At 36.9% G+C, this 27,282-nt stretch overlaps 1 protein-coding gene across 26 annotated transcripts in view; it reads right to left on the reverse strand.

The window, feature by feature from the left end:
- Window positions 1–1,388: 1,388 nt before the first annotated feature.
- Window positions 1,389–27,282, reverse strand: part of XPOT (exportin for tRNA) — a 173,979-nt gene continuing 148,085 nt past the window's right edge. For 17 of the 26 annotated variants that reach the window (XM_027967488.2, XM_060412856.1, XM_060412864.1 and 14 more), the window contains 15 exons: window positions 27,184–27,246; window positions 26,020–26,144; window positions 25,495–25,639; window positions 25,216–25,335; window positions 24,766–24,860; window positions 24,135–24,204; window positions 22,229–22,467; window positions 21,047–21,332; window positions 18,489–18,678; window positions 11,384–11,500; window positions 10,832–10,947; window positions 10,078–10,125; window positions 6,745–6,816; window positions 4,392–4,448; window positions 1,389–2,041 (listed from right to left, as the gene is read on the reverse strand). In XM_027967488.2, the coding sequence (XP_027823289.1) occupies window positions 2,015–2,041; window positions 4,392–4,448; window positions 6,745–6,816; window positions 10,078–10,125; window positions 10,832–10,947; window positions 11,384–11,500; window positions 18,489–18,678; window positions 21,047–21,332; window positions 22,229–22,467; window positions 24,135–24,204; window positions 24,766–24,860; window positions 25,216–25,335; window positions 25,495–25,639; window positions 26,020–26,144; window positions 27,184–27,246 (1,770 nt within the window). In that variant the 3' untranslated portion in view covers window positions 1,389–2,014. Of the gene's footprint in view, window positions 4,449–6,744; window positions 6,817–10,077; window positions 10,126–10,831; window positions 10,948–11,383; window positions 11,501–18,488; window positions 18,679–21,046; window positions 21,333–22,228; window positions 22,468–24,134; window positions 24,205–24,765; window positions 24,861–25,215; window positions 25,336–25,494; window positions 25,640–26,019; window positions 26,145–27,183; window positions 27,247–27,282 lie in introns of all 26 variants that reach the window. The other 9 variants (XM_060412854.1, XM_060412853.1, XM_060412855.1 and 6 more) reach the window with 1 other exon arrangement.

A 27,282-nucleotide genomic window follows, 5' to 3' on the forward strand; every position in this document is an offset into this window, starting at 1 on the left:
ACTGGCATAACTGCTATCGGAATCCACTGAATCTGGATCCCGAGCCTGTCTAAGCTCTTAACTACTATGCTATGCAATAATGATCTCTCCCACTGTACAGGGGAACTTGTCAAAGAACAATAGCTCTCACTCATCTGTTTTTAAAATCATTTTTATTGAAGTACTGTCATCCCTTCGTCCACAGGGGATTGGCTCCAGGACCCCCAGATAGCAAAATCCTTGGATGCTCATTTCTTATATAAAATAGCATAGTATTTGCATGTAATCCATGCACATCCTTCCACATACTTTAAATGATCTCTAGAATACTTACAATACCTAATACAATGTAAATGCTATATAAATAGTTCTCAAGTACAGCAAATTCAAGTTTTGCTTTTTCAAACCTTCTGGAAATTGTTTTTTCCGAGTATTTTTGATCTAAGGTTGGTTGAATCCATGGATGTGGAACCTGCACATGCAGAGGGCTGACTATAATATACATCTCATTGATCCAGTTTTACAATTAACTGTTAACTTAGTTTAGCAACTTTATTCTATGATGTTAGGAAAATGTTTAAAATCGTTTCTGGAGAATATTAACCCCAGGAGAATATTTATGTAAAATTAAGGATACAATTTTAGGGAATTTAGACGACCACTGAAGCCCATCCATGAAACCTCTAGGGACCACATGGGCCAAAGGTTAAAAAACCCTTAGCCACTCTAAAACCTTACTTGAGAGTTTGGAATTTAAACTTAAATGATGATTATAGTAATTCTGCTGCTCAGTGTTGTCCATCCTTTCTTAATTTTCCAGTAGTACTGCTGGTCTTATCATCTTGGTTTCTTACATGAAAGTCAAAGTGTTAATCACTCAGTTATGTCCGACTCCTTACAGCCCCATGGACTCTAGCCCCGCAGGCCCATCTGTCCATGGAATTCTCCAGGCAAGAATACTAGAGTGGGTAGCAATTTCCTTCTAAGGGGATCTTCCCGACCCAGAGATTGAACCCAGGTTTCCCAAACTGCAGGCAGATTCTTTACTGTCTGAGCCACCAGGGAAGGTTTCTTGCATAGTTATGAATAAAAATGGGGGGAGGCAGGGAACTAAACCGGCAGCTACTAATAAGCATTATAAACACACAGGTATATTGTGCCCTAAGTAAATCCAGTTAAGATGGAAAATATTAGATTTTTAATTCTATCAACATATGCACACAGGCTTTTTGTAGTGCATTTGAAAAAAGATTCTAAATTACTTAATAGAACAAAGTAGGATATACTCTTTTAGGAGCATAACTAAATAATCCAAACACTGATACAGTATGTGCAGTCCTTTAAATGGAAAATCAAGGAGAGATGAAAAAATAAGACTCAAGTATTTAAAATAACTCCAAAAGACTTGATATATTTCACTACGTAAAATTTATTTGCTTTTTTTTTAATAAAAAATGTATAACACCAGCACCTACTCTTCAATCAGTTAATTTATGAAACCATTCTGTTTTGTAGAATACACATTGGCATTAAACAGTTTAAGGAAATGTAATAGCTATCTACAAAAAAGTTAATTTTGATTTTATTCCCCCCACTTTTTTATGAGTCTGCACACATAAATGAAACAGTTTATGTATGAGTCTGCACACATAAAACAAAAATTTAAATTTTCAAACATTTTATATTCAGTAATGAAAAAGAAATACACTGTTTTCTTGCTATGGTCTTTATAAAGGACTTAAAAGTTTCAAGTTAAAAAAAAAAGGTACTAGGATAACTCTGCTGTATCTTACAACAGCATTTTTATACAGAACGATTTAATCGGCATGCAACTTCTCTATGTTGTCACATACCTGTAATTTAGGGGAAATTACACCCATTTTACAGAAAAAAATCCCAATACATATACTGCAATAAGCTCAAAGCAATGTTAAAAAGACCAGGGTGAACAGCACACAAAAAATTGTGTTTTTTTTTTTTATAAATTATTAACTGGAATTCTTGATCATGAAGTAGGCACGGGGAGCTCTAGTCCTCAGGGCTTTGCTCTCTGGAAGAACACCTGTAAATAAGGTATTAGTTCACTTAGTACCTGATGTCAAATGATTGTCACCTTTACCTCAAGAAGGGCTCCATGTTACTTACTGGGTGCTAGTCACTCTTCTAAAACATTTCATATACTCCATAAATCCACACATAATACAAGCCAACAACTTTCTCTTCTAGACAACTTGGTAAAGTGTAGAGATAACTAATGTTGCCACTACTCAATTGGGAAACTCGTGAAAATATGGTGCTACCTCCAGTGCTATGAGAGTCAAGCAGTGAGAGGAAAACACGCTCTTGACAATGGTTTGCCGACTGGCACTACTGTCAAAGTTAATGCTAGGAAATTAAATTTTGAAGAAGAAACAAACAAGTCAAAGCTAAAGATAGCAGGTATTATCCCTTAACTATTATTTGATTATTAAAAAAATACTTTTAATTTAACATCTAAGACTATGAATGTGTAGGCCAGAGGCTGTGCTAAGCACTGGCTCAATATTACTCCCTTCCATAGTTGGGTTCATGTTAAGTAAGCACCAGAGTAAATAGAAGGCAGTAAACTCATTATGGATAAGGACCACATTCATCATTATATCTGTAACACCTAGTAGATCAGACATTCATATAATAATTATTAACTAAGTGGAGAGAAAAGAATCATCACTATATAAGCAAAACATAGAGGCCATGATTAAGATTAGCCTTGAAGAATGGGTAGAATTCCTAAAGGAAAAGTGTGCTAATAAGGCAGAATATTTGAAGAACAGCAGGAATAGTAAGGGATATTCCTGCAAGAAAAACCAAAAAAGTAGTCTGAGCTCAGAATGGGGGGGGCGGGAGGGGGGGCGGGGAAGGCACCTAAATGCCAAATTAAAGAATGTGTTACTGTTTAGTCAACAGTTAAGCCTATGAAGATCATGAAGAAAAGGAATGAATTTCAGAAAACTTTTCAATGTTTTCAAATGGATCAGCTTGGATAGAACAAGGGAAGGGAAATCAGAGTGTTCTTAGAGAACAGAAGCCTACACCACAGTGGCAGCAGGGGAGACAGAAAATAAGTGAGACAGTGGGGAGGAAACAATCAGCAAGATCCAAGGATTAATCAGACAGGAACAGAGGAGGCTCAAAAGAAGGAACTTCATTTTTTTTCCAACTAGAAGAATAATGCCATAGAGAAGCTGCGCTTGGGAGGAAGACTATTAAATGCTGTTGGGATGAATATACTTGGAGCACAAGCCTCCTATAATGTACCTAGACCTGCTGGAACAGATACCTCTAACAGAGTTACAATTTATTTTTAGTCCTTTAATCCAGTGTGATGATCAGTTACTTAACAGAGGTTACTTCCACAGGTACTTTGCTTTCATGGGGAACTGGGAAAGGGGACAGTTCCCAATGATAAACAATAACTCTCTTCTCATAAACTCTTTGGTCAGTTTAAGCTGACAAACTATTACTAGGGGAAAAACTGGCAAGGGAAGATGGCAGAACCAAAGTTTAAGGATAGCACACTTATTTATCAGTGAAGTCCCTTGACTTGAATGCCTTTGGCAAAAGGACCAGGGAGCCATTAAGTTACTTATCACTAAGAAATTTAGCACGTGCTTTACCCTGAAATTTGTTGAACATAATTAATAAAGTAAAGAACAGTTCCTCAAGCTGTCACACTATAACTTTAATTCCAGACCATGAGCTCCTTGTGGGCAAGGAAAGTCACTCATACTGGTATCTGCAGCAGTTAGGACAGTATGTGTTACATAACAAGGCAGTCACAGAGTGCTGACTGAGTGACCAGCTGGGTCAGCTGTTTCATGGATTTAACTGTAGAAATGAATACCAAATAAATACTTGGAGGTTGGTTTGGTTAATTCAGTGGTTTTATGACTATAAAAAGAGCCTTAATGTCCATTTTGCAAATTTGAAAGTTTCAAGATAGGATATAACCAAGTAACTCATACTTCTGTTTTTTTATTTTTAGTTCCTTACTTTCAACTCAATATGGGTAGCTGTTCTTAAATATTACTTGTTCTCCCAATTCTCTAGTACCTAGTTAGTTACATCACAAAACTGAAAGGAAATGACATTTTCGTATCAACATGGTCAGGCATATACAATTCAGTGTGCTTATCTAACTTCCTCTAACCTTTTGTAGGAGCTCAGCTGAAAGGGCCTTCACATAAAACTGAAATGTAGTAATAGCTATTAATTGTGGATTCTTAGAAGCAGGTTTTAGAGCAAAGAGATCCCAAATATGTAACTATGTAACTGTTGGTCAAACTACAGTATGATACAGTATACTGTAGTATGTATTGGCTCTGAAACACCACCTAATTGTATGAAGATATGTAAGTTTTCCAAATACCTACCTTTAAGTAGTTTTTAAAAACTTTAGCATCAGGCTGCTGAAGTGCTTGACAAAACTCCTGAGGGGCCAGGAGGGGAGGAGAGAGAAAAGAATGAGTCATTTGTATTAAATTCATCAAAATTCAAAACCACAATATTCTTTTAAAATTGTGATAATAAAATCATAAAACTGACCATCTTAACCACATATACGGTACAGCACTGTTAACTATATGCACTGTCATGCACCAGATTTCAAGAATTTTTCATCTTGCAAAACTAAAACTCTACACCCACTGAAAAGTCCTCGTTCCCCACTTTCTCCCCAGCCCCCACCCCCTGGCCACCAACATTCTACCTTCTGTTTCCAAGAGTTTGACCACTTTAGATACTTCATTTAAGTGGAACAATACAGTATCTGTTTTTGTGATTGGCTTATTTCATTTAGCGTAACGTCCTCAAGGTTCATCCATGTTGTAGCATACGACAAAATTTCCCTTTTTGTTTTAAAGGCTGAACCATAACTGTTCTATGTATATACCACATTTGGCTTATCCATTCACCCATCAACAGACATTCAGGTTGCTTCACATCTTCAGTATTCATATTATAATTTATCAAAATTAACCTGAACAGTTCCTCACCAAAAAGGTTATAAGACATTTTTAAATGTAATACTTTTCAGACAGGCTGTTTTCATGTTAGAGAACATGGATGCTCTGGGGAAGATGGACTCTTGCCTCAGAAGGGTGAGTGGGACAAAAATTACATGGCTATGGCTGTTCTCATCTAGTAAAAGGGTAACTGCGAGGAGCCAGACCAAACGAAAAAGAGAAAATTCTCCTCAATAGAATTGTTCAAGAAGCGCAGTCAGATGCTATATGAGAAAAGGGAAAACTGGGAATCATTATCTTTTACAAGCAAATTATTAGATAGAAATATAATAACTTTGCTTCATTTAGGAACCAAGGAAACTATTTGAGCTCTTCAACATTGAGTGGTATATTTCTGTTCCTGATGCATTAAGATCATAAGTAATTAGTAGCATACCTTTTTATAAAATATTAATTTACTTATGTAACAAATGGTAAATGAGAAACTTAACACCCAAGTTAAAGATATGTCATAAAATTAGAGACCATAAATTAAAAATTAATTTTGTGAGTATTTTTATGTGCGGTCTATTTTTCATTCAGTTTTTTAGTGCCTTTTATAAAACAGCATTATAAAATACTATTGATGAAGAAACAATCCTTAGAATCTACACAAGAGATCCTAACTCTAGTTTCAGTCGGGACTTTGATACCTCATTAGAACTATGTGCTGTTGCACAAGAGGTCTGGATAAGGAGACGCTCAGAGAACAACTGAATGCCATCATAAAAATGTGCCACTTACCTCAAAATATGATTTCAAATTCACAAGCTAAGCACAGGTGAGCTTGGCCTGTGTAAAATTAACCACCTGGCACAAACCTTCAGACCATGCCCTCATGTGCCACAGTCCCTTCTGGCAGTCTGGGGAGCCTATTAGACCCCTTTCAGAATGTTTTAAAAAATACTCTTAAAATACATGGGGTTACAAAGCAAACTAATGATAATGAATTATGCTTATGAGATATATTTGTGATATGTGGCAGAATAACAAGACTTACTGACTTAGATAACAAGGTCTAGTGGCTATTTCAAGATCTCTGGGACAATGTAACGTGATATAAAAATATCTGTGATTCCTATGAGTGACAAAGTCACAGGCAATGTGAATACTATTATGATCTGTCACCTACACAATGGTAGGAAATTAAATTTCTGTTAGACGGAAAAGAAAAAGACATTTTTCCCCCCATTCAATTTCACAGACCCTCTGATGTTTGGACTTTGGCTATCCTATGTGTATTAAGTCAAGGTGAATGTAATAGTTCTGGCTTTCTTTTTTCTTTTAAAGCCTTTTTATTGATTTTGTTACAACAATGATTATGTTTTGGTCTTTTGGCCAAGAGGTATGTGGGATCTTAGCTTCCTGACCAGGGATGGAACCTGTACCCCCTGTACCAGAAGGTGAAGTCTGAACCACTGGACCACCAGGGAACTTCCAGGTTTGGCTTTCTCCAATCAAAATTTAAATTGAATTACAGTGGCTCAGTAGTAAAGAATCCACCTGCCAAGCAGGAGATGCAGGTTCAATCCCTGGGTTGGGAAAATCCCTTGGAGAAGAAAATGGCCACCCACTCCAGTATTCTTGCCTAGGAAATCCCAAGGAGAGAGGAGCCTTGTGGGCTCCAATCCATGGGATCACAAAGAATTGGACATGACTTAGGGACTAAACAACAACTTCTTTAATTAAGATTAAGAGGAAAATCTGCTACAACAGCTCTTACCTGAATTATCTCTGGAGCTACTTGCAAGGAAGGCAGGTATTCCTGTTGAAGATACTGAACACATTCTGGGCCCTGAAAATTAAATTGGAACAATATGTGAATACTTTAAATACAATATGGTATTTCGATTAAGAACACAGATTCTAAAGCCAGACTGCTTTGAAGCCTGGCTCTAGCTAACTTCTAGTAACTTGGGTAGGTTACTTAATCTCCCTGAGCCTCAGTTTCTGAAAAAATGGAGTTATTGTGAGGATTCGATGAGTTAACAAACGTAAAGCTGCTAGAATAACACTTAGCACTCAGGACATATTAACATTACGCAGTGTTGCACAGTGCTAACGACTCAACAAATATTCTTTTAAATGCAAGAGATCACAAAACCAGAGTCTGACTCACAGGACTGAACAAGAAAGCAAAGAGAGGTGCTCCCAATCTATCAGAGTGGACTACCGGCACACTGGGGGAAGCCTGAGGGTAGTGCCAGGAAAGTTAACATCTTTAGAAATGAAAATATAAGCAAGAAAGAATAAATGCTACATAGGAGATAACAGCAATAAAAGCACACCTCCTTCTTCCTGTTCAATAAACTAGGAAACAGGAATTTAGTAGCCAGGTGAGGAAACTAAGACACAGGAAGATAGGGTGATTTGTCCAGTTTCTGTTAATTAAGTCTGTACTAAATACTAAATAAAGAGCAGGTCATTTGATATCTTAAACCACTGTCCTTTGTTGCCAACTGCTAGTACTTCTAGATGCTAAAACTTTCGGAATAGTTATCTGGCTTTTTAAGGGTAAACTTGGCAGAGGGAGGGGAGAAGAGTTCCACAAACTCACCCCTAATCTCCACCCCTTCTCAACACCTACAAAGGACTTAGGACACAGTTTGAGAACGCCTTTCTTATAGCACTCTGTTGCTGAGACAGTGGCCTCAACCGAATGCAATAAATCCAATACTCAGAAAACAAGCAAACAAAATCCCTGCTAATTTCATCTTCAAACTTGAATTTAACTTAAATGCTTTAATATGTTGATTACTCCAACCTAGTACAACTGAAAGGATGCTATCAAAACAAAAGCAATCCAACTCTCCTCAATGTACTTCTCCCTGCATTAATATCTGGATTTCCTGTTAACATTATTGCTCCTGAATCAAAGGCTTTCTTTATGTTTCCTTATCTACCCTGACTCCTGACCCACTAGCCCGATCAATCCAGGTCACAATTTCACGATCCTTCTAAGGAAACTTGTTCCTGAGAGGAGATAATACTGGGCTGTTTGTGCAAGTTTCTCATATCACTTCTACTTTCCTTCTCATTTCTTTATTCTATTCCTCTCCCTGTACTAATCGCCCATTCACTGCTCATCACTGCATACAACTCCACTGTTACCACTTAAAAATGGGAGTATAGTTTTGTTTTCGTTTTTTTTTAATGTGGAAACGTAAACTTTAACCTCAAGAGGATATCAGTCAGGTAAATAAATGAGAAAATAGAAAAATGAAGTAAATAATTTTCAAATATAATGTTCCACTTGATTCAATTCTGTGTGTCTAAAGAACAACTCTGAGGACAAGATAAACACTTCCGAATTGTAAATATCATTCTTACTGTCTGCTATTTCTCATTCTCCATGACTCTCTAGCATCCAACGTTAACCAGTCTTCTCTTTCATGACTTTCATACCTTTCATACCCTAACTTTCATACCTTTGGTCCTAGCTTTCTGTTGACTCTTGCTTTAGCCAAAGTTCTTTCTGTCCTGGTCTTAGAAAGTCTCATTCATTCCTACTACTCCATCTTAACAAACTACAACCTGAGAACTCCAAAACCAGTACTTAGTTCTAACTGCTTTTGACCCATGTTTCTAAGTGTTCTGTGTACATTTTTTCTACCTAGCTATTCTAAATTACAATCACTGCCTACTGACTTCCCAACTTCTCACATGAAACACATACCTAGTCCCAATTCGGGTTTTAGCTATTCTACCCCTATACTTTAGTTAAACAGGATAACATTATTCGTCACTAACTCTACACTGCAACACCTGATCTGTCTTTCTACACCTGTCACAGTATCTTTGTCCAGAGTGCCAGCTCCTCCTGGTCAGTCTAATGAATCCACAGTTGTTTCACAGTCTATAAAAATACAGAAAAATACTCCCTCTTTTTAGTATTGACTTATATATTGCCTCGGCAGATCTGCTCATTCATCTTTAGTCCCACCATGTTACATTTAATACAAATGGATTAATTTACTATACCTCTATTAAAGTACTTACTTAACACATCCAATTGAGTTTTTAAGTATTGGTCTCCCCGATTCTAAGTGAAAGTTGCTTAGTCGTGTCCGACTCTGTGACCTCATGGATAGCCCATGGAATTCTCCAGGCCAGAATACTGGAGTGAGTAGCTGTTCCCTTCTCCAGGGGAATCTTCCCAACCCAGGGACTGAACCCAGGTCTCCCACATTGCAGGTGGATTCTTTACCAGCTGAGCTACCAGGGAAGCCCGATTCTAAGCTCCACAAATGTTGGGGCACTTTTTATTCATGTTTATACAGGTCCCTTGCTGCCCCAAACACATAGCCCTTTCCTCCCTAGTACATAATAGGTGTAGAGAAAATGCTGGATTGAAAACCCTTCAAGTCTCTCTTGGAATCAAAAATTTAAGTTCAAATGAGGGAGTGGGATGTATGGAGACTCTGAACAAAACCTCATGTGTTTATTTTGGGTGGTTGAGGGAAGGTGCTGCTCACTAGATGACTTCAGCTATGTGGGACTGCTAGTCCTGTGCTGGCATCCTGGCTTTGAGAAGTCGGAGACAGAAATCTTTGTTTAAAAATTAAAAAAAAAGGACCTATTTTCAAATGCTGGCAATCAACTCCCTAATTAAAAACACTATATAAGCAAACAACACACCAGCTAGATTCAGCCCAGAATCACTTATGATTTATACAAATTGTTAGGTTAACAAGGGGACTACAAACTTCTGAAGTAGTGAAGTGCTCTAACCAATTGGTAACACTAAGAAGTTGGACAAATGTGAAGAACCTACCAGGTAGTAAAACCGGGGATTGTGAAATTCTGGTTAAGATTTTTCTTATTATTTGTCAAACCAAACAAATATACATTTTAGCTTTCTGGTTATCCCAAATGTGAAAGACAATAAAAGATATTACTTCTTTCATTCAACCCCACCCTCACATCCAAGATAGTCAAAAGCAAAGTTAATCAATTTTCATAAAAGATAGTTTTCAAGAATAAGACATACGCAATTAAAACTATAAAAAATAAACATGCAAGCTGAAAATAAGGGGGCAGGAAGTACAAAGCTTACCCGTTTGAGATGAATTGTTTTCAGTGTCACCGCACACTCAGATAAAGCCTAGGAAGAGCAAGTTTAAGAAATTTAATACAGTCAATTCTTAAATACTGATCCTACATTTCTTTCCCTCGCCACTGTTCACTAACATTTACTGCCAAAGAAAAGATGGAGAAAGGAATGGTAACAGACAGGCAAAAGGAACAAATGAGTTAGACAGAAAAATACAAAACTACTGTCTTAATGTAGTGCATTATAATTAAGAAATCAAGCTTTTACTTGGTCCTAGGGAAATGAATAAAGGGCAACTGCTTGACATTAAGCATTCTAAAGATGAGATTTGGCGAAACTATCAAATGAGGAAGAGAATGTTACTCTCTTAATGATTAAGAAAAAAAAAAAAAAAACACATTAAGCACAAGTTTTAGAATGAAAGAAGTGGCAGGAAACTAGTAACCCAACCAAGCTTTAGAGAATGTTTGCATCGTGTACCCTTTCACAGTCCTAGAAAAAGTCCTGGTTGTTAAAATTGCAGGAGCTACATTTTATACAGTTAGCTTTAATATCAAGATTTAGGAAGAATTCACAAAAGGTCCAAATGGTATCATCAATGTTTAAAAAAAATTTTTTAATGAATATTCTAATTTGAAATTATTATTATTTTTTAAAGGCACTGAAATCTAATATAATCAGCCTGGCATTAAGGAAGAAATTGTGAATTAGAATACATGAGATCTAAGAAGGTCTAAAGAGATTCCTAGGTGCTTACCAATACTGTTTGTGCATCTGCCAGATCAAAGGTTTGTTTTAAAGGTGCTAGGAAACATGCAGGGACAATGTGCTTATAAACAAAATCAGCAAATCCCACTGGTCCATCTTTACCTCCTGTTAAGAAAATTCAAATTTTCATCTTGTATAATAATGAAGTCATTTAATTTATCACCAGTGAAAATCAACTCCCAGCACCTGTCTATGTTAGGACTAGGATCCCATTTCATCTCTCATCTTAGGAAACAGGTTGCAGAATGAAGAATTTTTTTAAAAATTATATTTATTTTTGACTGTGATGGGTCTTTGTTGCTGCGTGGACTTTTCTCTGTTGAGGCACGGGCCCTAGGGCACGCAGGCTTCAGCAGCTGCAGCTCCTGGGCTCTTGAGCACAGGCTCAATAGTTGTGATGCACGGGCTTAGTTGCTCCAAGGCATGTGGGATCTTCCTGGATCAGGGATCAAACCTGTATCTCCTGCATTGGCAGGCAGATTCTTTTACCACTGAGACACCAGGGGAAGCCCCAAGATTTTTTAAAAAAGAATTATCTTACCCCAGAGTTCTACCAACTTGGAAAGGATAATAAAACATGTTTTCTGAGCAATGGGATCTGGATATTCTACTGCTCCTTGAATAACAGTAACCAGCACTCGTTCTACATTCTCTGCACCTGAAGAGAAAAACCTGAGTTCAATCTGAAAAAGAACTAGAAAGGCAATCTGAAGTTCTGATTTCATATATAGTAACAAGACAAAAGCATCTGCAGGGTTGATAAGATCCCTCAATTTTTATTATCCTGGCTCTCTAAATTTCAAGTATAAAACATTGAAAAATTACTATTCCCTCATTATCCCGTCCTCTGGACTTCCATATAGCAAAATTTTCTATGTGGACCCCTGTAGTCCATTTTTGATAGCTTATTGACCAGAGACAATTCAATATTCAGTTACATAACTAATTGCTGGCCACAGTCATTAAATTTCTGCAAAAATCCCCCAGGCACTAATGTGTTAATTAAAAAAAAAAAGCAAAGTGGACAGTAAGATTCAATTGTCAGGTCAATTCTAGCAAGAAGCCATCACAGTATTACACTATGAAAGAATCAACTAATATAGCTTTAGGCAAACAAAGAACATTCTCTAGACTAAAACACATACTGGAACACACAACCAAGCCACAGTAAATATAAAAGGATAGAAATTATTTCAAGTATCTTTTCTGACCACAATGGCATGAAACTAGAGATCAATCACAGAAAGAAAAATGAAAAACGACTCCAGGGGATCTTCCTGACCCAGGGATCGAACCCAGGTCTCCCGCATTGCAGGCAGACGCTTTAACCTCTGAGCCACCAGGGACTCAAAAAAACAAACAAAAAAACACACAAAACACACACACACACACAAAAACAACTATGTGGAAACGAAACAACATGCTACTAAAAAACCAATGGGTCAATGAGGAAATCAAAGAAGAAAAAAGAAAAAATAATACCGAAGCAAGTGATAATGAAAAACTACCATACAAAAACCCACAGGATGCAGCAAGAGCAGCCTTAAGACAGAAGTTCCTCGTGATCTAGGCCTTCCTCAAAAACACAAGAAAAGTCTCAAACAATGTGACCTACCACCTAAAAGAATTAGAACAACAACAAACAAATCCTGAAGTCAACAGAAAGAAGGAAACAAATATCAGAGAGAAGACACAGATTAAATAGAGATTAAGAAAGATTAAAAAGGCAATAAAAGCAGGAGATGGTTTTTCGGAAGGGATAAACAAAATCAACAAACCTGTAGCTGGTCTCATCAAGAAGGAAAAGGACTCAAATAAACAAAATGAAAAATGAAAAATAACAACCAGTACTACAGAAATTTAAAAAAATTGTAATATTACAGTTATATAGCAACAAAATGGACAACCTAGAAGAAATGGAAAAATTTCTAGAGACATACAGCCTACCAAATCTGAATTAAGAAGAAACAGGTAACTTCAACAGACTGATCGTTAGAAGTGAAATAGAATCTGTCTTAAAAAAAAAACTCATGGCAAAAAAAGTCCAGGACCATTCAGCTTCATTGGGGAATTCTACAGACAAAGAACTTACACCTATCTTTTTTAAGTTCTTCCAAAAGACCAAAGAGGGGACACTACCAACGTCATTCTATGAAGCCATCATCACCCTGATACCCAAGTCAGACAAAGACACTACAAAAAAAGAAAATTATAGGCTGGTATCTTTGATGACTATAGACACAAAAATCCTCAACAAAATATTAGCAAACTGAAGCCAATAAAACATAAAAAGGATTATACTCCATGATCAAGTAAGATTTATTTCAGGGTCACAAGGGTGGTTCAATATATGCAAATCAATCAATGTGACATACCATCCCAATAAAAGAAAAGACAAAAACCACATGATTATCTCAGTGGATTCAGAAAGAGCATCTGGTAAAATCAACATCCCTTCATGATAAAAACTCTCACCAGTGTGAGTACAGAAGGAGTATATCTCAACATAATAAAAGCCATTTATAACAAACCCACAGTGAATGTAATACTCAGTGGTGAAAAGCCAAAAACCTTCCTGCTCAATTTTGGAGAAAGAGAAGAATGTTCACCCTCACCACTTCTAGTCAATATAATATTGGAAGTCTCAGCCACAGCAATTAGACAAAAAAAAAAAGAAAGAAAGCAAGAAAGAAAAGGTGGTATCCATACTGGAAGGGAGAGGTGAAACTGTCATTATAGGCAGATGACATGATGTTCTATATTGAAAACCCGAAGGACTCCACAAAAAAATATATTAGAATAAATGAGTTCAGCAAGGCAGCAGGATACAAGTCTAATATATAGAAATCTGTCACATTTCGTTAATAATTTCAGAAAAAGCAAAAAACAATCACACTTGAGATTGTGTCCAAAAAAAATTTAAAAAACCACAACCAATAAATAAACCTACCAAGGAGGTAAAAGATCTATATGCTGAGGACTATAAAAAATTGATAATGGAAACTGAAGATGATTCAAAGAAATGGAAAGATATCCCATGTTCTTGGTTTGGAAGAATATTGTTAGAATGACCATACTACCCAAAGTTACCTATGGATTTAATACAATTTCTATCAAATTACCCATGGCATTTTTTGAAGAATTAGAAGAAATAACACTAAAATTTATATGGAACCATAAAAGACCCAGAATTGCCAAAGCAATCCTGGAAAAAAATAAAAGAAAGAACAAAGCTGGAGGCACACCCCTCCCAGACTTCCAACAACACTACAGAGCTATTGTAGTAAAAACAGCATTATAATGGCACAAAAACAAACATACAGATCAATGAAACCAAACAGAAAGCCAGAGAAACACACAAACACCTACAGTCAATTAATCCACAAAGGCAAGATTATACAACAGAAAAAGACAGTCTCTTTGGTAAGTCGTGTTGAGAAAGCTAGACAGCCACTTGTTAATCAGTCAAGTTAGAACATTCCCTCATGCTGTACACAAAAATAAACGCAAAATGGCTTAAAAACCTAAATATAAGACATGACACCATCAAACTAAATCACAGCAATATTTTCTTAGGTCAGTCTCTCAAAGCAAAAGAAATAAAAGCAAAAATAAATGGAACCTAAACAAACTTATCGGCATTTGCACAGCAAAGTAAATCATAAATGAAATGAGAAGACTGGAAGAAAATATTTGCAAGTTATGAGATTGATGAGGGCTTAAATCCAAAATATGCAAACAGTTCACAGTACTCAATAACAAAAAAATAAACAACCCCATCAAAAACTGGGCAGAAAACCTAAATAGACATTTCTTCAAAGACAAACAGATGGTCAAGAAGCACATTAAAAAGATGTGCAACATTGCTAATTATTAGAGAAATGTAAATCAAAACTACAATGAGGTTATCACCTCACAGAATGGCTATCACCAAAAAGCCTCCAAATAATACAGGCTGGAGAGCGTATGGAAAAAAGGTAGCTCTTCTACACTGATGGTGGCAATGTACACTGGTGCAGCCAGTATGGATAACAGTATGGAGGTTCTTAGAAAACTATACGTGGAGTTACCATGTAATCCAGCAATCCCACTCCTGGCCATATACCCAGAAAAGATGAAAACTCTAATTTGAAAAGAAAGATGCACAACAATGTTCACAGCAGCACTATTTACAAAAGCCCAAACATGGAAGCAACCTAAATGTCTACCAACAGGTGAATGGATAAAGAAGATGTAGGTTATATATACAATGGGATATACTCAGTCATCAAAAATAGTGGAATATTTCAATCTGCAGCAACATGGATGAACCTAGAGACTATCCTACTAGGTAAAGTGGGTCAGACAGAGAAAGACAAGTATTATATGATACCATTTATATGTGGAGTCTAAAACATGACACAAATGAGCTTATTTACAAATAAGAAACAAGACTCATAGACATAAAAAACTTATGGTTACCAAAGAGGAAGTGGGGAGGAATAAATCAGGGGTATGAGATTAAGCTATAAACTCTAGAGATCTCTTCAAGAAAATCAGAGATACCAAGGGAACATTTCATGCAAAAATGGGCACAATAAAGAACAGAAATGGTATGGACCTAACAGAAGCAGAAGATATTGAGAAGAGGTGGCAAGATACACAGGAGAACTATACAAAAAAGATCTTCATGACCCAGATAACCATGATGGTGTGATTACTGAACTAGATCCAGACATCCTGGAACATGAAGTCAAGTGGACCTTAGAAAGCATCACTAAGAACAAAGCTAGTGGAGGTGATGGAATTCCAATTCAACTATTTCAAATCCTGAAAGATGATGCTGTAAAAGTACTTCACTCAGTATACCAGCAAATTTGGAAAACTCAGCAGTGGCCACAGGACTGGAAAAGGTCAGTTTTCATTCCAGCCCCAAAGAAAGGCAATGCCGAAGAATGTTCAAACTACTGCACAATTGCCCTCATCTCATACACTTGCAAAGTAATGCTCAAAATTCTCCAAACCAGGCTTCAACAGTACATAAACTGTGAACTTCCAGATGTTCAAGCTGGTTTTAGAAAAGGCAGAGGAACCAGAGATCAAATTACCAACATCTGTTCAATCATCAAAAAAGCAAGAGTTCCAGAAAAACATCTATTTCTGCTTTATTGACTATGCCAAAGCCTTTGACTGTGTGGACCACAACAAACTGGAAAATTCCAGAGATGGGAATACCAAACCACCTGACCTGCCTCCTGAGAAATCTGTATGCAGTGGCTCAGAGGGTAAAGCATCTGCCTGCAATGCGGGAGACCTGGGTTCAATCCCTGGGTCGGGAAGATCCCCTGGAGAAGGAAATGGCAACCAACTCCAGTACTCTTGCCTGGAAAATCCCACAGACGGAGAAGCCTGGTAGGCTACAATCCATGGGGTTGCAAAGAGTCAGACACAACTGAGCAACTTCACTTTCACTTTTAAGAAGCAACAGTTAGAAATGGACATGGAACAACAGACTGGTTCCAAATTGAGAAAGGAATATGTCAACAATGTATACTGTCACCCTGCTTACTTAGCAGAGCACATCATGAGAAACGTTGGGCTGGAGGAAGCACAAGCTGGAATCAAGATTGCTGGGAAAAATATCAATAACCTCAGATATGAAGATGACACCACCCTTATGGCAGAAAGTGAAGAAGAACTAAAGAGACTCTTGATGAAAGAGATAGAGTGAAAAAGTTGGCTTAAAACTCAACATTCAGAAAACTAAGATCATGGCATCTGGTCCCATTACTTCATGGCAAGTAGATGCAGAAACAACGGAAACAGTGGCTAACTATTTTGGGGGGCTCCAAAATCATGCAGGTGGTGACTGCAGCCATGAAATTAAAAGACACTTGCTCCCTGGAAGAAAAGTTATGACCAACCTAGCTGCTGCTAAGTTGCTTCAGTCGTGTCCAACTCTGTGCGACCCCACAGACGGCAGCCCACCAGGCTCCCCCATCCCTGGGATTCTCCAGGCAAGAACACTGGAGTGGGTTGTCATTTCCTTCTCTAATGCATGAAAGTGAAAAGTGAAAGTGAAGTCGCTCAGTCGTGTACGACTCTTCAAGACTCCATGGACTACAGCCCACCAGGCTCCTCCGCCCATGGGATTTTCCAGGCAAGAGTTCTGGAGTGGGGTGCCATCGCCTTCTCCGATAGCATACTAAAAAGGAGAGACATTGCTTTGCCAACAAAGGTCTGTCTAGTCAAAGCTATGGTTTTTCCAGTGGTCACGTATGGATGTGAGAGTTGGACTATAAAGAAAACTGAGCGCTAAAGAATTGATGCTTTTGAACTGTGGTGTTGGAGAAGGCTCTTTAGAGTCCCTTGGACTGCAAGGAGATCCAACCAGTCTTCCTAAAGGAAATGCATCCTGAATATTCATTGGAAGGACTGATGTTGAAGGTGAAACTCCAATACTTGGGCCACCTGATGCGAAGAACTGCTGGGAAAGATTGAAAGTGGGAGAAGGGGACGACAGAGGATGAGATGGTTGGATGGCATCACTGACTCAATGAACATGAGTGTGAGCAAGCTCCAGGAGTTGGTGATGGACAGGGAAGCCTGGCCGTGCTGCAGTCCATAGGGTTGCGGAGAGCCAGACACTACTGAGCAATTGAACTTAACTGATGAGATTAACAGATATACATTACTAATGTATGAAATAGATAACCAATAAGGACCTACTATATAGAATAAGAACCTAGATTCAGTATCTTATAATAACCTATAATGGAAAATAATCTGAAAAAGGATATGTATATAACTGAATCATTTGGCTGTATATCTGAAGCTAACACATTGCTGGTCAACTTAAAAAAAAAAGAAAAAGGAACACTGGTTTAGGAAAACAGGAACTGAATACAAATTAATTCTAAGAGCGCTGAAGTGAAAGTGATCGCCACTCTGATAATAATGAACTGTCATCCTTGTGGCAAACATACAACTACTTCAAAAGTTCAGTGTTTGTTTATAATAGCCAGGACATGGAAGCAACCTAGATGTCCATCAGCAAATGAATGGTTAAGAAAGCTGTGGTACATATACACAATGGAGTATTACTTAGCCATTAAGAAGAACACATTTGAATCAGTTCTAATGAGGTGGATGAAACTGGAGCCTACTATACAGAGTGAAGTAAGCCAGAAAGAAAAACACCAATACAGTATACTAATGCATATATATGGAATTTAGAAAGATGGTAATAACCCTGTACGCACAACAGTAAAAGAGACACAGATATAGAGAAGTCTTTTGGACTCTGTGGGAGAGGGAGAAGGTGGGACGATTTGGGAGAATGGCACTGAAACACGTATAATATCATATATGAAACGAATCACCAGTCCAGGTTCGATGCATGATACAGGATGCTTGGGGCTGGTGCACTGGGATGACCCAGAGGGATAGTACAGGGAGGGAGGTGGGTTCAGGATGGGGAACACATGTACACCTGTGGCAGGTTCATGTTGATGCATGTCAAAACCAATACAATATTGTAAAGTAAAAAAAAAAATAAATAAAATCATAAAAAAAAAAGTTCAGTGTTTACTTCAACTAGCTCTTGCTCATACAGATGCAGAACTGTGACAAATAACAGACAATTTAGGCACTGCATGCATCCCTACCTTGATTTGCTATGACTTCACTCATTCCACTGCCTGTGACTGTTTGCAGAAAAGCAAAGTAACTCCTCCGCAACATCTGCTTCTCTAAAGCAGCAGATTGGTCGTTTTCTTCTGCTGGTCGGAGCAAAACTTCAAAAATTGCATGAAGAAGAGGCATGAACATTTGTTGTAAAAATGGGGATACCTGTATCTGAAGAGAGGAAACAACTATTACTATCTGAGAAATAAGAAAATTACTAATTTAAAATTTAGGAAAAACATGTTTTACATAAAGCTTTTTTCCAGTTTCTATATTTAGGATATATATTTATATAATTCAGCTAGCAAACATCAATATTAAGACAAAAATCTACACAGCATATACAGTATTGAAAGCCTCAAAAATCATTAAGTTCAAACCATTTCTTACAATTCAAGATTCAGGTTCAAGTAACATGGAATCAAACATATTCCACAATCAAATATTATCATGGAATATTGTCAAATTTAAATTCTCAATAAATGAATTCCATTGCTAAATTAGGGTTTCCTTGATAGCTCAGTTGGTAAAGAATCCACCTGTTATTTCTGCTTTATTGACTATGCCAAAGCCTTTGACTGGGTGGATAACAATAAACTGTGGAAAATTCTGAAAGAGATGGGAATACCAGACCACCTGACCTGCCTCTTGAGAAATCTGTATGGAGGTCAGGAAGCAACAGTTAGAACTGGACATGGAACAATAGACTGGTTCCAAATAGGAAAAGGAGTAAGTCAAGGCTGTATATTGTCACCCTGCTTATTTGACTTATATGCAGAGTACATCATGAGAAACACTGGACTGGAAGAAACACAAGCTGGAATCAAGATTGCCGGGAGAAATACCAATAACCTCAGATATGCAGATGACACCACCCTTATGGCAGAAAGTGAAGAGGAGCTAAAAAGCCTCTTGATCAAAGTAAAAGAGGAGAGCAAAAAAGTTGGCTTAAAGCTCAACATTCAGAAAATGAAGATCATGGCATCTGGTCCCATCACTCCATGGGAAATAGATGGGGAAACAGTGTCAGACTTTATTTTTTTGGGCTCCAAAATCATGCAGATGGTGACTGCAGCCATGAAATTAAAAGACGCTTACTCCTTGGAAGAAAAGTTATGACCAACCTAGATAGCATGTTCAAAAGCAGAGACATTACTTTGCCGACTAAGGTCTGTCTAGTCAAGGCTATGGTTTTTCCTGTGGTCATGTATGGATGTGAGAGTTGGGACTGTTAAGAAGGCTGAGCGCCGAAGAATGGATGCTTTTGAACTGTGGTGTTGGAGAAGACTCTTGAGAGTCCCTTGGACTCCAAGGAGATCCAACCAGTCCATTCTGAAGAAGATCAACCCTGGGATTTCTTTGGAAGGAATGATGCTAAAGCTGAAGCTCCAGTACTTCGGCCACCTCATGCCAAGAGTTGACTCACTGGAAAAGACTCTGATGCTGGGAGGGATTGGGGGCAGGAGGAGAAGGGGACAACCAAGGATGAAATGGCTAGATGGCATCACAGACTCGATGGACCTAAGTCTGAGTGAACTCCGGGAGATGGTGATGGACAGGGAGGCCTGGTGTGCTGCGATTCATGGGGTCGCAAAGAGTCGGACACGACTGAGTGACTGAACTGAACTGACAGCTCAGTTGGTAAAGAATCCACCTGCAATGCAGGAGACCCCGGTTTGATTCCTGGGTCGGGAAGATCCGCTGGAGAAGGGATAGGCTATCCACTCCAGTATTCTTGGGCTTCCCTTGTGGGGGCTCAGTTGGTAAGAATCTGCCTGTAATGCACAAGACCTGGGTTCTCTCCCTGGGTTGGGAAGATCCCCTGGAGAAGGGAAAGGCTACCCACTCCAGTATTCTGGCCCAGAGAATTTCATGGGTAGCTAAGAGTCAGACATGGCTGAGTGACTTTCACTTTCACTGCTAAATTAAAAATGAATTTATATGATTGAATTCTGTGAAGGCTTTACATGGCCTTAAGCAAATACCTTAACTTCTCAGTTAAGTGTCTCAGTTTCTTCATCTATAAAAGAACAATACTTAACTTCCAAGGTTGTTACAAAATTCAAATGAATGTATAAGAAAATGCTCAGGACAGATTTTGAACATAGAAAACACTATCTTAAGTGTCAGCCAATTTCATTAGCCAGCTTATGCTTTGCTTAAATTTCCTTGTACATAAAACAGACATTGAAGTACTTTTAAACTACTTAAATACCCAAATTACAGTGCTTTTAACTTATTCGTTGACATTTAGTATCCAATGCAGTTTCATTTGCTTTTCTAAAACACCAAACTAATAGTTTTCTTCTGCTGCATAGAACCGAAAAGCTCTATTCTTATTAAATATCTATCGATCAGGCCCTGAGTGTCAGGGAGTATTGTAGACATTGGGATGATAAAAATACATATGTTCCATGCCCTCAGATAACTCATATTAAAAAAAAAAAAAGTCAAATGCTAAAATATATCTAAAGAGAAATATAAAAGTCAGGAGATCTTAAAGTCAGGAAATTCTCTGACCTCTGAAGGTGTATGGTACCTTAAATTTGGCTGTAATCTGGTTGATAAGAGGAATGAATTCCTGGAGGTCTTTTGCTTCACAATCTTTGAGCATGTGTTCTGAAGCAGATGGAATGAAGGGAAGGACTTCTTCCTCCAGGCAAATAATCATGCGATGAAGGAAAGTGCGGACTCCACTCCTGAGAATATCCTTTTGTAAGGGACAACTGAGAGCTGGCAAGAACGTCTGTAAACAGTCCAGGTAAACTTCGGAACAGCCACATTGCTTCACAGTCTGCTTGTTGCTGAAAGCTTTGCTGGTTCGACTACATAAACAATGATCAGGTAACTGGTTTTAAGTTTATTCTTCAAGTGGTTTATGGAGTAATAAACAACAATGCACAACAAATTATAAAACTGACAAAACAAAGCAGCCAATTCTTTATTTTCCATGTCACAGTTATGTCCACTTTTAGCTAATGGTTGCTTCCAGTTACCATTCCAGAAAGGGCCCAAGTTAAATGAATGAAATGTAATTGATACAATCTCTCAAATGTGAGCCCACCTAAATATTTTGCTAAAATCCTGCTGATAATATATGCAGTAAAGAGAAAAAAAAATCTATTTACTATGAATAGGCTCTACTACACAAAGTGTAAATCACCAATTTATATTAGAAAACAATCTTAGAATTGAGTTATTTATACAATATCTCTAACACAAGCTTTTGCATGGAAGTTTTCTCTAAGTGCTTCCAATTAAAAATCACTGTAACTTTCATACTGTTATTCTTTACCAATAAAGAAGTATGTGTAGAGAGAGAAACAACAGCGTGGGTGGTTGGGACACAATGCAACAACTAATAAGAAGCCTCAGCACCTTCTCTTTAAGATTCCATAACAGATCCCCTGATGTCATTGGTATATATACTTAAGCCAATCTCCTTAAATACATTATCAACTTAAACCAGAGAAATCAGAGAAATCAAGGATTTAGAAAGATGTCAAGTCAGAACTGCAGAATGTTATGAGATCTATTCCCTTCTTCAGCTAAATATCCTAATTTAATGAATTTAGAAATGTTTACACAATTCTCTGGACAATCCAGTTCTGGAAACATGACACACATGCCTAGTTCTAGAAAAATCTAAGTAAATGATTCTGTATATATTGAGAAAATCACTTCGCCAATTTAAATGCCAATCTTCACCAATCACACTCACCTAGCAAATCCAACAGCATGGTTGAGACAGTCTGCTAGAGATGCCTGTCTTTCTTCGTCCTGTGCCAGCATCAATTTTTCTAACAGAATTTTAAACTTCTCCATGAGTGGAGTCAACAGATTCCTCATTAATGCCTGCTTCCGCTCTGCTGGATACTCACTATTAACAATTAGCACTCCAGCTGTCTCATAGATAAATAATTGATCGTCGCTGCTCAACAAAGACTGGTAACCATTCTCCTAAAATGAAATTTAGTCTTATTTAAGTTTTAATTTGTTCAGTTCCTCCCATTTAAAAGTAAAAGAGGGACAGAAGATGTAATCTATCACATCAACTCATTAATAAAAAGAAGATTGAGTACTTGTAAATAAACTGAATTAGAGGTCAAAAGATGAGGGGTCTATTGAGATGACATCATAAATGGTCATGTAATGTAATAATCAAGTTTTCTAACTTGTTTTACTTTTATAAAATTTATCTGTTGTTAGGAGGCTAAAAGTCAGTTATACAAAGTGCTTTGAAGGTTAAGACAAAGCCCACACAGATTAATATTTTAAAGTGTTAAAGATTTAAATAACAACAAACGCCACATAATAAACACATACACGAGTTGTTACTTTTACACGTTTGAAAATAAGACTGCAAATGAAAAGATCTTATTCAAGTGTAAGCAAACATCCACTGACCCATTTTATTACTAAGTTTTGTTATTTTTCACATTTATGCAATCTGAGAGGCCAGGGGGAAGGGGAAAATATCAGAAGCCCTTCTACATCTAACAATAAAACTCCCTGTTAAGAAATTATTTACAAGCCTAGTCTTAGATAAATTGTGTGGCGGCCTTATTATATATATATATACACATATATATAAGTATATGTATATTTTATATATGTGTGTGTGTGTGTATATATACATATATAAGAATCTTCTATCTTTTAAAAGAGAACGTCCTTATTTAGAAGTAACTAAAACACTTATTAAATAACATTAGGACCAATCACGGCTCTAGGAGTTGAGATCACAAAGTTAAAGTTGTTAGATAAATACACAGTATTTATACCCCTATTAAGCAGTCAACATTCAGTAAAAGCACTGTGAATCAAGTCTTTTTACACACTAAAAAAAGGTTACAGGCATAGTACAAGTTCTTGTTTCTATGTGCAATAAGAAAAACAAAAAATTTCCAATATCCATAAATATGGCATGGCTAAATATGGCTCTATGAAAGTCTTTTAATGTAGATTTCTTTAGCATGTAGGCAAATTTAACCATATAATTCACTAGTAACCTTTCATGCAATGAAATTAAATAACCCATATACTCTAAATACTGATACTTATTTTAAAAAACAAAATATTTTATGTTTAACATTTTTCAAGTGTGGCTCCATTAATAACTCTCACCAAAATGAAAAAAAAGTTAATGTCAGTAGTTTGCTGACATTGCCAGCATTTTACACAAAAACAGGTATCAGTCAAAATGCGCTTACAAGGTATCTTTTAAAGATTATTTAAATCTTTCTAGTGAAATAAATAATCGAGATATTCAGATCAAGCAGTGTTGAAATTCTTTTTACCTCAAGCCAGAAGTTTAACAATAAAATTTCAGTCTACTAGTAGAAGTCACTGAGAAGCGCTTGTGTGATCACAGTACTAAACAGAGAATAATTTTGAAAATGAATATTTCTTCTCCAAAAAATACTTCACTGGCATTTAATAGTACAGAGAGCAGACCATATCTCACACTGCTAAATCTATCAGTCAAATTTTTATCCCCTTCTATTTCTTTTTTTCCTCTTCTATTTCTAATACTGTTTATTTACTATACCTCAACAGAGTTTTAGTAAATAGATCTAAGCCCTACATGCCCCCCCCAATTTTCATTTAGAAAGAAAGATACTTACAGGTGGAGAAAGCTCTAATAAATCTTGTATTCTATTCAGAATATCCTCAATGAAAGGATTCATTTGTTTACTGAATAAAGGCAAAAAGGAAAACCACAATTACATAAATAATAGTGCTTGGAGAAGTGCTGAAATATCAAATTCCCCTTTAAGGCAGAACTAAAAAAAAGTTCAGTTCTAAGGTAGCCACATGTCACCATTCAGACTAGCTATGCTTTTTTAAAATTACAATATTATAGCCTAAAAAAAGTAGTTTTCATACCTAGAAAAATGGCACTAGTAAAGAACAATATGACAGATTAAGTTAAGGTATTTCCAAGGAATATCATCTTTAGAATTTCAAAGAAACCATATAGTTTTATCTACAGCAATAAAACTGTGAAATAACTAATGCCATTAGTAATGACAAGTGTTACATATAAAAATATTCAAACGTATCAGTTTAATAATGAACAAAGTACCTAGCTAAAGAGAAAGAAAAGAAAGCACAATACAAAAAGGAACATTTTTTTTTAAAAGCCTAAGAACAGAAAGAACTAAAACTACCATAGGCTCTTAGATAATAAGTTACATCTTACTTAACAATCTTAAAAATAAGAATTAAACGTAACAGCCAAAATGTTTTACTTACTTGAGAGATTTAACAAATCTGGAGAATAGGTAAGCGGTTCTGCTCCGGACTTTAGCACTGGAGTGCCGCAGACCCCTGTGATCTAAGAAAGCCATCTAAAGAGACAGAGACACTTTTACTATTTCTGTGCTTATTTACCACCTTTTACTGCTTTTATTGCTAATGTCATGACATGTTTTTGTTCACATCGAGTTTTACTTTTTCGCTCTGGAAGAGAGGAACCAGGTACATATAAGTAAGCCTACACTACACACAAATAGGTCCTTGAATATTTGTTTTAAATAACTGACTAGACACAAACTCCATATTAAAGAAATGGAGGAGTTTTAGCATGTTCAGGAATTTTTGAGAGCTCTGGAAAAAAGTGATAAAAAAAAGATAGAATACTATCTATTCATTAGCTGAAACACATCCAAAATAACAAAAGCTGAGAGTAAAGTGTATACTTACTAGTACACATGGAATGTGCTGAGGTTCAACTGTGAAAAACTTTTCGTATCTAACAACAGTTTCGAAGAACTCCAATGTCACAGATGTGTGCTGATAGGAACTAACTCCTGATGTTACCAGCTAGAGCAGGAAAAAGTTAAGAAAACCTATCTTCATTTACTGCAACATCAAAATGTCCCTGTAATAATGTATATTAAACTCTAACAATTAAGAAACTCACATTAGCTTATATGAAAACAGAAAATTAGGTTCAGAATAAGTTGTCTTTAGTATACTTACAGTTCGCATCATATCCTGCAAAGCACTAGCTTTTGAAACATCACCTGAGAAGTGAGCACCATGAGATACTGGAAGAGCTTCTGCCAACATATACAGCAATCTTATTGCCACTTCAACTTCCATAAACCGTGTAGTCTGCCAATTCCTACCAAGGTATAACACATCCCTGAGATCTGAATACAAACTTTCTATACAACTAGTGATGCACTGGATAAAAAGACACCAACAAAATTCTCTTTAATTACTAAAAAGTCACAGCAATTGTTAATTCTGCCAGGGAACATTAATTCATATCACAGAAGTATAAATAACCAATGTAATCCATTTTATTGTTTATGTTCCGAAGAGCAGCATTTCCCCTCAAGGATCAAGATAAATCAAGGAGTCAAGTGCATTGTTTTGGCAACACACGTAAGATCTCAGTAAGTAACATAAACAAGTGAGTCATGTGAATCACTTATGATAGGCCACCATCAGGGAGAGGAGGAAAGAGGCGACTTGTCAGAAGCAGATGGACACACTTACTGCAGTGTAGAACTGAACACTCTGCGGACAGAAGCCAGCAGCAACTCTGGTGAAACTTGAGCAAGCCTGTCCAACAACAACTTCAGCTGTTTTCTATATTCTACAAACATGGCTTCATCTTCACCCTATGGTATTTTAAAAATTCCATTAAGAAACTTAGAAGACCTTAAGACACACAAAATGGTGAGTTCTCATTAGTTCTTTATATTTACAAATTTAATACACTTTTATTTTTTCATAAATATTTATTTATGTAAGAAAACGCAGTAGTGTTTCCCCTCCTGCTCACAAATAATTATTTCCCAGCCCTAGACCATGAAAGCCTAGAGCCAGCAACAGCACAGGGAGGAGGTTAAAAACAAGAGTCATTATAGAGAAGAGAGTGACTGAGGGATGATTAGGCGAACACCAGACAATGGAAGGCTTTGGAAAACAAAAGCAGAAGTTCAAGCCACGATGGGTTCACACAGGGCTTTATGAGAACCTTAGCACCTTATGTATACTCTTTGTATCTTACTGTCCACTGTAAGAACTGTAATAATATCACATGATTAAAGATACTATATGTAATGAACCTGGCACTTTGCAAGTGCATGGTGTGTTGGTGATCATCACCAGTATCCTCGTGTAGTCCAGTTTCTGAACGTCTGAAGTGGGTAACAGAACACGTTAGCACACAGCTAGACAGTACATGCCATTACTGAGTCGCCAGAAAGCACTCATGACTCTTGTGACTGATGGAAAGCTGACTTATGACAACCCTGGAGAGGACTTTAACCACAACAAGCCCAGAGACAGTGAAGTGCCTCACTTCCACTCTCCCGTAGACAATTACAATCTGAGGTCCACCAATTGGGCCTCAATTTCTCTCTTATTAAATATAAAGTGAAATATGATCACGAATAATACTGTCAATGTCTTACAAAGTTCAGTGCTACAAAGTGTCCTTAAAAAGGTCATTTTCAAGAATCAGAGGACAAAATACAAAAACATGAAGAATTATGAAGTTTCCATTAATCTAAGAAGTCGTCAGTATAAACAAGACTAATTTTTAAAACACTTCTTGTTTTAAAGGACTCTAAGACACTCAAAACTTGAAATAGTAATCTGATATGGGTACATAATAAAATTAAAACTGTTTTCTCCTCAATCCAAAATTCTTACCTCATTTTCAAAGTTATATTCTTCATCATAGGTTAATTTTTTCATAACGGCCAACATGATTGCCTAAAATTAAGAATAAAGTCTTTTGTCAGTCTCCTC

Source organism: Ovis aries, chromosome 3 (assembly GCF_016772045.2).
Source record: "Ovis aries strain OAR_USU_Benz2616 breed Rambouillet chromosome 3, ARS-UI_Ramb_v3.0, whole genome shotgun sequence".
NCBI classification, from domain to species: domain Eukaryota; kingdom Metazoa; phylum Chordata; class Mammalia; order Artiodactyla; family Bovidae; genus Ovis; species Ovis aries.